This window comes from Cebidichthys violaceus, unplaced genomic scaffold, assembly GCF_023349555.1.
Source record: "Cebidichthys violaceus isolate CVI_PGR_0920_01 unplaced genomic scaffold, fCebVio1.0.p SCAF_14, whole genome shotgun sequence".
NCBI classification, from domain to species: Eukaryota; Metazoa; Chordata; class Actinopteri; order Perciformes; family Stichaeidae; genus Cebidichthys; species Cebidichthys violaceus.
The window spans coordinates 3,872,531-3,883,550 of NW_027176307.1; the positions used below are offsets into that span (position 1 = coordinate 3,872,531).

Consider the following 11,020-nt stretch of genomic DNA (forward strand, 5'->3'; position numbering starts at 1 on the left):
GTTCATCTCACCTGTGTCAGCCCAACAGCTCTAATGCCCTGAAGCCAGCTCAAAATGTGTTGTTGTTGTTGTTGACACAGACACTTAATGAGCTGGAACTCGATTTTGGTTGTGACACCAGATGAAAATATTAACTCATGTCCCACTTCTGCCAACTGAAAATCACAGAAGACAAAGAGACAAAAAGGCACCTCCGATGTGTGTTACTCCAGGACCGGCTCGACCGACCCTTCGCTAAGTCCCGCCACTCGAAAGCGGACCGGACAATCATAGTGTAGCATCCGCCAGAGTGATGTGGTGGGTACCTTTTACTTCAGCTTCTATCTTTATCTTTAAATATTACATTATTTATATTCATGGAGTGCAGTTAGTGACAGTGTGGGCTCCATGGTAGCTCTGACAGCTAGTCAGAGTAGCAGTGGGGGGGCTTAGCGAAGGGTCAATAACATCCTTTTCTTCAAAATAGAGACCGCCCTTAACATGCAACATAGTTAATGTGAATGAACATTCCGTGGTTGGTATCGTATGGAGTGACACACACAGGAGAGAGCCCCGTCAGAGAGCACAGCAACCCACAACAGCCAAGCCAGCTCCACCCGGTCACCAGGAAGCCCAGTGGCCCCAGAGATACCTGTGACGACGATCTTGGGGACATCCAGAATGGTGCCGAACGATGCCGTTTTACGGTGGCCTCGTTTATACTGCGGACGTGCTGCGAAAAACACACACATACACACATACAGCTGCGAACACGACAAGCATGCGGACTAAGACAGACTGGGGCGGGGGGGCCCACAGCAGGACTGTGTGGAATCGTGGGGCCACGCACATGCAGAGCATACGGTATACGTGCACGGGCAGCATGCACGTCCGTTTTCCAGACGCTGCTTTTCTCAGCACAAACAACAGCGGGGGAGTTCGGCTCTATATTGCTGTTCGGACACGGACCGTCGGTGCTCGAATTACACAAACTGCATTCATTAACGTTGCATCAAAATGGGAAAAAACAAAAAGAGCAACAACAAAAGCCCTGACATACTCTCTGTGCTCAAATTTAAATCCTCAGCACTGGTGAGTCTGCTGTCTTTCTGTTGGACAGCTGGGTCTGACGAGCCTTAGCGGTCAGGGGGACATGGCTGTGTTTATATGAGGAATCAATCTTGTCTATGTGATGAAAGCACATGAAAAATAAACTGACACAAAGTGTCATGGGAGGAGTTTCTTGTGGACTTGGGAGAGGCCTCATTCCAACAGGACTTGAAAATAACTACTTGCATGCCTTCTCCTGTGCAACGTTTCCTATTAAAATAGAACATTCTGAATCTCATAAGCAGCATGCCCAATTTGCCTCGATGAGCTCCTCTTCCTGCTTCCGTGTGCGGTTGTGTAAATGTCTGGCATTACCTGCAGGCGTAAATGGCATCTTGGGCTCCAGCTCCGACAGGTCGGCGCTCATTCTTTTGCTGTCCGACGACGCCAGGCACTGTGTCCGTGCGGGCAGACTCTCAACGCTGCCCCCCCTGGACAGAGGCAGAGACCTCAGTGGGTCTGCCTGAGAGAACCAAAGACATACTGTCACTACAGAAGCCTATTTGGACAACATTTGCTTCCTCCTGTAACTTAATCATAATGAAGAGCTGGTTTACCTTTGGCTTGAAGTAAGGGGCGAACTGAGGCGTGATCTTGATAGTGTCATTGCTCCCTTGAGAATCACTGTGCTCCATGTTTGCGTCGCTTTTGCTGCTTGTGCTGGTGCCGGTGTAGTCCACATAGGAACCTGACAATCACCGAGAGGCAGGACAGGAGAGAGGCTTCACACGTTTCAGATTTTCTCAACTGTGGTGCTTTTTTAAGATTTTACAATGCATTTGCTGCTTATATTTGGGGTTTCACAACTCTGAAAAAACATGTGGAAAAACTCAAAATGATTCAAAAAGACAGACAAATGTAGAAATGTAGGAGTCTTGCGATACCAGACAATCGCAGATCTCCGCATACCTTTCGCCTGGGGATTTAAAAACGCAAAGTTGTTACTATAATGTAACAAACCTACGCTTTGGATTTAGAGAGGCCAATCACAACCGCTTATCTACACGCGTGAATATACCAGCAGCATTGAACAGTGGCAACAGTGAGTAAAACGTCTGTGTCTGTCTGCATCATGCCGGGTACTGCTTTAACATCAACTTCCGGTGCTGGTGGGACTCCTGTACCTGTGCTAGTTGCAGAGTTGCTTTGCCCATCGTCTGAATACTGGTATGGATATTGCAGGGGTTCATCAGATCCTGGGAAGTACTGCAAAAGAAGAAGAAGAAAAAGCACAGCTTCAGTTACGACTTTCATTCTTATAAATGTACCTCTTATTTACATCTTTATTTTGGCAGAGATGGCCTGAAAACATTGGCACTTTCACAAGCCAGTCCGTTTGGCGAGTCCGAAACCGAGTGAAATCAATAATATCGGCTTGTTTTCCCATTTGGTTTCACAGTGTGCCACAGTTGGATTGAATGGAGTGCATGTTGGCAGTGATCTGATGAAGTTGTCTACTGTATCTGATAATGCGAGATCATTTGGTAACAAGGATAATACGTATTCATCCGAGTGTTGGGATTTTCTCTGACACATTAGTAAAGAGTTTGAACTTTTTGTAATTCCTTTCATCATTCATGACTTAAAAAGCTATGAGGAGTTAGGCTGCATTTCCATGATGACACAACTCTGAATCAGCAAATATTTCTCCCGAGCTGCTCAAGTGACTGTATCATGAGTTAGACATAATGGTAGGTAAGTAGGTAATGACGTGCTGAATCAAAGTTCAAATGTTTATTATTCCATATCTTTTAAAGTGTTAAATGTCACTAATTTGCCAGTTTATTAAGTACACCTAGCTAAAACTACTGACAACTTTGAAATTAAATAATTACTTTGTCCACCCCATTCATATCAATGAGGGACGGCCTAATGACAAATACACCTCTCTATGTAAAGCGACAGTGTATACTGTAGCTTTATGTCGCATTAAAACTTTTCCTCATCCTGTTACACTCTGTGATTGAACTTTTTGGTCGCGTTTTTAGATTCATCCACTCCACTTTAATGAAAGCCTGGGAGAAAAGGGGAGCAGATTACCTTCATTAGATGAGTCATGATCTTCACTATCTCCTCCATGGAAGGCCGCTGAGAGGGGTCTTTAGACCAGCAGCGGGTCATCAGACTCTCTATGGGCTTGGGCAAATTTTTGATTAAAGGAGGTCTCGTGCCTGAAAGGGTAAGAAAAAAACAACAAAAAACAGTCAAACAAAGAAAAAACATTTACCATCACACCAGACATAAATATTGCATATTTATGCTAAATCCCCCGTCTCCCGCTGCTCTAACCATAATGACTCAGGCAGGCAGATTCAGCGGTGAGAAATATTAAACCTGTGGCCAGGTGTTATTAGTGTCCCATTAGTATTCTCCCCCATCCATCTCCGCACTAGCACAGGTGAACATGCCTTTCAGCCGTACTCTTCTGCCAGGCTCTTCTTACTCTCACAGTCTCCCAGCAGACCTAGCGGGGCGGGCACGTCTGAAGACTCACAGCAGCTGACAGCTGGACATGGCCTTTGCATCCTACAGCCCCCCCCCCACACACACACACAGTAAGTGACTCACCGTTGTGCACGGCCCACATAATGCGAAAAGCTGGTCCTCCGATTTCATCGAAGGGCTTCCTGCGAGTGATCACCTCCCAGAGAATGATACCCCAGCTGAACACGTCGCACTTCTCGCTGTAATTGCTGCCTGCAAAGTACATCAGAAGGCACAGCAACACTTAGGTCCTCTTCAAACGGGGCGGACAGGCTGCATGTGACATCACTGACTGACTTGATAAAAGGTCATTCTCAGTGGCACATTTGAGATGAGAGCGAGGATGTGCCTGAGAAAGCACAGCAGCTTGTATCTCATCTCTGCTTAAAGGGGGGAGGAGGAGGAGAAAAATAAGGGAGCAATTTTTTAACCGAGGAGCGGCTCCTGTGTTGCTTAATTACTTGGCTTATTATTGCAGAATTTAAGTGCACATCACGCACCTATTCGAAAAGTTGCTGTGTGGCTAAAGCGGATGCAAATTAGTTGGAAGGAGTTCACAGAGAGGGTAAAAGTGAGTTGTTTAATCGCACTGGAGTTGTGTAACTTGCCTCCAAAAACAAGGTAATGACTTGGGCTTAATTCATCTTTCCTCCTGACCCCTCCCCCCCTTCGCCAAGAACCCGTCCCATCATGTAGAAGTACATTAGGCTTCTGGCTGAATGAGAGCACACATTTTACACCGTTGTCTCCCAGGGGAAATAAAGCCACCAGCATCATTCCATTCATCTTCTCACTGTGCTTGGGAGACTACCATCAATAGAGCAGCAGTCAGGCTGCTGCTGCTGATGACTCAAGGATTAGTGCCACGATGCTGCAAGTGCTAAGCTGCCATTCAGGTGAGAGGTGACCAAGCACAGGTGGGTGCAAGAAAAGGCGTATACAAATGGGTGAGCTGTAGGGATGGGAATCCTTGAGATGTTATCTACATCGATTCCGTTATTGATTCCTGATAAATTGTTGGGTGGAGTACAGAGAGGTAAGGTTTCTAAATTGTTAAGCTTCCCAAAGTCAGTGTAATCCATCAGAGGGTCTAAATATTATCCCTTTACTTTGTTATTGTCATCTATAGTGGTTGTTTGCATAAAAAAACACAAAATTGAAATGATGAAATGTAATGATGTCAAATTAATGGTTGTATTTTTATCTAAATATTTGCTTTAATGAAAAAAGAAAATCGTGGCATATACTTTTAATGATGTATTTTAATCTGCTTAGAGCTAGTTTTAGGAAGTTAAACAGGTCAAGTTTTATGGCAAAAAATAAATTTTACAAGATAACACATAATCATCCTAACTCGATGTAACCTCCATTAGCATTAGCTGCTAGCTCTGTTATTTAGCCAAGCAGGACTGTGCTGCCCAGCAGCTGCTAACAGCTACTAGCTCTCCTCCTGCTGATTTCAACACAGATTTGTTGTTTTAGATCTAGCATTATCTGGGAAAAAATGTGGTGCTTCCGCTCTAGGTTATTAGCAACTTCTCCGACAGTTATGCTGTACAATGACGTTACACATCACTAAGAGGAATCAATAGGGTGGGAGGCATGCGATCTCAACGAATCAGACAACTGGGACCCAGTTCTCCACGGGAACAGGTTCTCAAATCCTGTCTCTGGTGAGCTGGTTCATTGGATTGTGGTGATTCTGTGAGCATTTACAGAAATCAAACAATATACACTATTTAGTTAAAAAAATGTACTTGAAATGCCACTCATACTTGCCTTCAAATACCTCTGGGGCCATCCATGCTGCACTTCCTTTGTTGTTGGTCATGTGGGTCTGAATGTCACATGCTGTTCCAAAGTCACATATCTTTAGCACAGTGCCGCCTGCCACTAGAAGCAGACTGCAAGAAACAAAAAGTAAGAAATAAACTCTATTAGATGCTGACAATGCTTTGAACTTGAAGTAATCAATTAAAAAAAAAGTTAACTTTCGGACTTGTTTGAGTAAAAGAAATGCGCCGGAATAAAAGAGTGCTAACCAGCTACAGGTACAACGTACACACAGTGGTTTCCAAACTTTTATACTTCTGACCCTTTCTTTCCCAGATTGTGTCATTTAAAAAGGACGTCCTTAGAACAGAAACACTCTTTGTATGTGTACGTTTGTGTATGCAAAATATTTTTCAAGTAACAATATGAATATGCTTCCATCAGAAAAGATAACCAAATTCAAGCTTAACATATTAATAATTTATCAAAACAAATAAAATGTTTAGATATGTCTCATTTAAATAAATAACCAACAGTCATGTGACAAACATTCAGTGGAGTGCGGGCGACTTTTTTCTTTTTCTGTTATCAATTTCAAAGTACAATATTTGTTGAACGACATGAACAAAATCAAACACATTTAAAAAAAAAAAAAAAAAAAAAGGGGAAACCACCGGGCACTTTGCTGGCACAGTGAAACAGGAGAGAAGAGAGTGAGGTGAGGAGGAGCATACTTGGGTGGCTTGAGGTCCCTGTGAATGAGAGCCTTTGGTTTCATGCCATGGAGATAGGCCACGCCCTGGGAACACTGAAAACACCAGCTCATGGCATGGGAAGCAGTGTAATAGGGGAGGGGTTCAGCACCATGCAGCACTGTGGACAAGAGAGCACAGTCACAACCACCACCACAGACAATGAACCTACAGAAAGGAACCAAGCAGAAAGTAGGTCTTTCACACACTCTCTCTCTCACACACACACACACACACACACACACACACACACACACACACACACCCTGTTTCAACCAAAAAGTTCCTGGGTATTTTATTTCAGGGACTACTTTTCAAGGAACTTAAAAGGTTCCTTTCAGCCCATTTTTGTCAGTGTTTCCCTAGCGGTCTAAAGACCTGCGGCGATTAGGTAAATTTGTTTGCCGTATGAAAAGGCAACATGAAATGGGACGAGGGCTGCTGTTGGTCACAAGGGTAAACACACTCTGCAGCTCAGTGTGTTTAAAATAAATAAAAACACGTAACCCCCCCCCCCCCCCCCCCAAAAAAAAACGTTGGTTTTGTCTCATTGCAACGACATTTACTGCAGCTGCTTTAGAAATGATCGTAAAAAACGATTTCTTCTCCGCACATTCACAGCAGTCTCTCTCTGCTACCGCTCGCCCTCTCGCACAATCTCTCGTTTTCAAAATGACCAATCAGCGACAGTCATCCCTGCAAACCCCACCCCAAACACTCCTGTACTTTCACAAACTACTACCCTTCGAACATGTTCTTTTCTGGGGGTAAAACGTCCCTAGAACTTAATTCCTGGTCCCAGCGGTCGAAACACAATCTGTTCCTCAAAAGGTGCTGACATCTTTCTCTCACAGCGTTTTCAACAAGTTTATTCCAGGTGGGAAAACTGAGAACAGATTGTTCAAAATCAGCATTCACAACTCAACTTAATGACATCAAAGCAACGGCGCCATAGTGTAGCCCCCAGGAGTAACTGATAGAGATTCGGTAACTAGGGAGGAGAGCTAATTGTGAAGTGTGAAGCGCAGCACAGAGTCTCACACTGTGGGATTCACATCCTGGAAACAACTAAAACATCCCAATCCGAACCTTTTGGGAATAAAAGCCGTTCCAACCACTGCTGTCCTGGGAAAGGAGATAAAAGGCCTATATGCACATGAAACACACATGCGTCCATACATTACCTGATTCTTTTAAAGCTGAGCAGCCTCTAACAGCATGTATAAATCTCCAAATGTATCTATTCCACAAGAAGTCTGGTCAGACAGGTTGTAAACAAACCAACAGGGTATCCAGATTATAATGGAGCTAAACGACCCAAAATGTCGAGAATAATCGTCGAGGTTGCTCACTGTACAGGAACTGTATGTACAGTAGGTCGCAGTCTGCTGGCTGCGGTGGTAGTTTACCACAAACTGTTTGGTTCACCTTTGTTTTGGGGGCTTGTTTGAAACCTGTCAACCGCTTGTTTGAAACCTGTCAACCGTCCGACATCTGCTCATATTTCTCAACCCCATGTAACTTCTTTTAAACAATGTCGCTACACTCTCAGACCTCAACAATTGACTGAGTCTTATTATTACCAATAGCTATGTGGTTTAGTGGCCCACATCCACCAAGTCAGACTTATTAAAAACACAACATAACAGTCATGGGGGTCATGTACACACACACACACACACACACACACACACACACACACACACACACACACACACACACATTCTATGATGCTGAACTTTGCAGACACATGTATCTTTAATAATACATTATAATATTATCGCATATTGTTGTTTGTTACAGCTCCCTATTTCCCAGGTCCGTTGGTATTAACAGCAGGGACAAATAAGGTTGTGCCGCATGTCACTGTGCAAAGACTAGTTTATCAAGGAATTGGGACAAACGACTGAACATGCAAACAGTGGGAGGGTACAACTGAAAGGGCTGCTTCTCATGTCTGTGCAAGGCTGCGTTCCGTTTCACCACTAGCAAAGGCGAAACAAATGCGGCCATCTGTAATACAGCAGTGTATCGCTCAGTAGTGTGCGTGTACTCACCATTGTACAATGACCCGCCTTCAGCGTACTCCATCACAAGGCAGACCTGAGAGGGAAGAGGAAAGATCATCAGAAACTCAACCAGACAGATAATAGAAAACATACAGGATCGTACTGGGACATGCCATTACTGGGGGGTCAAATCCTCCATGTGGCTGCGCAGTTAAGAGAGCGTGACATGTAATACAAGTCCAGCCAACTTACTGGATTATTGCAAGAGCCATACAACTTCACAATGTTGGGGTGATTCACACGCGAAAGCTGCCGGAGCTGGAGACAAAGAGGAAAACGTCATCTGCATGCATGCTATTTAATACTTTGAGCACACAAATATTTATCACCCAGGCTGTCATTACACAAACTCTGTCCCACTAGAACTTGACAGCATGTGTGTGTGTGTGTGTCAACTAAACATGTTGCAGTCGTGGGGTAAAGACAATCACAACAATACCTCAACAATAAAGGCTTTTCTCTCCGATTCGCTCTCGATGGTCTTGATTGCGACATCGTTGCCTTTCCATTTGGCTTTGCAAACAACCCCAAAAGCTCCTCTCCCCACCACCTGAAAATGGACAGTTCATCAGAAAGTAAACATTACTCCAAAGTAAACGTCAGCACCATGTCTTCTGAACGTTCATGTAGAGCATCAGCGTCTTAAGTCGGTGTCAGACCACAAGACCAAGCCCACCTCCTCGACTTCAATATCCTCATAGTTGATTTCTTCAAATGGATATCCAGGAGGTGTTTCAAGTATATCGGCGGATGGTAACGTTAGAGACATTACTAGCTAACAGCTTACTGAAAAGAGCAGACAAGAAGAACACACATGTTGACACCTATTCACAGTTTAATTGGGCAAAAGGGAAGACTTGCTTCAAGACATTTAGCTAGCTACCACAATTGTAGACTAACTTGTCGTTGGCCAGAGACGTGGCCTTGTAACATAATGAATAACGTTACGGTTAGCTAGCTATACTTTCAAAAGGGGCCACACGGTTAGTTACACATCCTGTCAAACAAGATTCAACGGCTTAATGTTAGCCTCCTGTCAGCTAAGTTAGTGTGATGCAGTCAACCAACTGGCTAACCGCGTAGCTTAGCTAGCACAGCGAGCTGTAGCTGCCCTAACAAAACTGTCACTGACTCTAAGAGTGCTCAAAGTTAGCTTTTGGCATACGTAATACGGGACTATAGCATTATTATAGACTAGTGCTGACCATATTTTAACAGTACCATACAACATTCGCGAGTAAAAACAAGATACTTAAGGCCTGCAGTATATTGGCTAGCCAGTTTGCGCTAGCTGGCTAGCCTGGTTGCTAACGCTAGCTACCGGGACTTAATTAGCCTTAACAATCCAACCCTTCGCAGTTGTCTTGTCACCAGTGCCGGTGGCTCTCTGGACATGGGGATATTTTCTGCTATTAATGTACAGAAAACCGAGGAATGACGTCCATTTTTAAAAATAGTCTTTCTCTATCCACTTGACAGCCAGACATAACTTTTTCACAACTCGTCTAGCTGGCTTTGCTAGGAGTGTATTTTTATTCTTCGCAGGAGCAGCTCCATCAGGAAGTGTGTGCGCATTGCAATTATGTCCCCTGCACACTGACCAGGAGACCTCATTCCAACCATTAAAAAAGGAAAGGCTTTCAATATTGTAACTTTTTTTTTTTGTAACTTTCAAATATACTGCGTGATAGTTTTAAGCTATAAAAAAGCATCATATTTTTCAAGATGATTATTTGTTTTGTATGAAAACCCTGATTCAAAATGTAATATTAACAGTAAAATGTAGTGGAGCAAAAAACTACAGTATTGTTCAGCAACACAAAATGGAAATACTCAAGTAAAGTAAAACTACCTCAAAACTGTGGTTAATTATCCTACAGTATTTGAGTAAATGGATTTAGTTATATTCCACCATTCTAATTCTACTACAATTCAAAAGTCAAAATTTGTGTTCAAAATGTTAGAAGAAAAAACCCCAGAAAAAACAAGAGAACAGTCGCCTAACAAGTGATTCATTTAAGATTTATTCATACATAATTAACATAATACAAAATGGCTGGTTGTTGGCTTGGTTCTGCTCCCCTGGAGAACTGACTGATGGAGTTAAAGCTGCATGGCATTAATACAATAAAGTTACAGTATCAACATCATCAACAATGTAAGAACAAGGCATATTTCCTTTTAAATGCTGCTTACATGTTAATGCATCAGTATCCAATGTGATAATGCATTATACAGTACTGACAGGGGCCTTTCTGCTGCCTATTGAGTACTTTTACCTTTGATACTTTGACTCCTCAAATATCTGAACATTTATTTGCCACTGTTTGATTCTATTCCAGTTGTAAGTTGTGTTTCTACTGATTGCTACAACTTTCTGTCCATTTGGGACCTCTGTCCTTTTGAATTCCCCCTACCAAGGTTTTTCTCATTTAGAGACTACGTCACCGTTCAGAGTTGTTGTTTTTCGATGAATGTCAGATATAACTACAACGTTCTGATAAATAGTGGAGTACAAAGAGCAATATTTCACTGGAGTAGAAGTAGAAAGTGGCGTTAAATGGAGATACTCAAGTAAAGTACAACCACCACTGTGACTCCGAAAAAAACCTTTTTTCTTATGTGCTAAGATTTCTTTTTTTTCTATTACACTGTAGCTCTCCCAGGTTGGCTCATCTACAATTATTGCATGTCTCAGTGGGCCATTAAATATGTGATAAAAGCTAATAAACTTGACTCTGACTTGACACAACCTGTTGATTCGCAGCATCTCTGCTAGTCCTTCTCCACGGACTTTGAATTCAAGAGGAAGTTCTGCTGACCTTTAATCTAACAATTTAGCCTCGCAAGGGA

General features: G+C 43.0%; 1 protein-coding gene across 3 annotated transcripts in view; it reads right to left on the minus strand.

The window, feature by feature from the left end:
* map3k7 (mitogen-activated protein kinase kinase kinase 7) overlaps positions 1-9,729 on the minus strand; it is a 16,013-nt gene extending 6,284 nt beyond the window's left edge. Inside the window, exons 1-13 of one of the 3 annotated variants that reach the window (XM_068708546.1) lie at positions 9,518-9,729; positions 8,844-8,953; positions 8,607-8,717; positions 8,360-8,425; positions 8,156-8,201; positions 6,081-6,219; positions 5,349-5,477; positions 3,658-3,782; positions 3,130-3,260; positions 2,214-2,295; positions 1,647-1,777; positions 1,405-1,552; positions 632-712 (exon numbers count right to left, since the gene is read on the minus strand). In XM_068708546.1, the coding sequence (XP_068564647.1) occupies positions 632-712; positions 1,405-1,552; positions 1,647-1,777; positions 2,214-2,295; positions 3,130-3,260; positions 3,658-3,782; positions 5,349-5,477; positions 6,081-6,219; positions 8,156-8,201; positions 8,360-8,425; positions 8,607-8,717; positions 8,844-8,936 (1,282 nt within the window). In that variant the 5' untranslated portion in view covers positions 8,937-8,953; positions 9,518-9,729. The other 2 variants (XM_068708548.1, XM_068708547.1) reach the window with 2 other exon arrangements.
* Between the last annotated feature and the right edge of the window lie 1,291 nt (positions 9,730-11,020).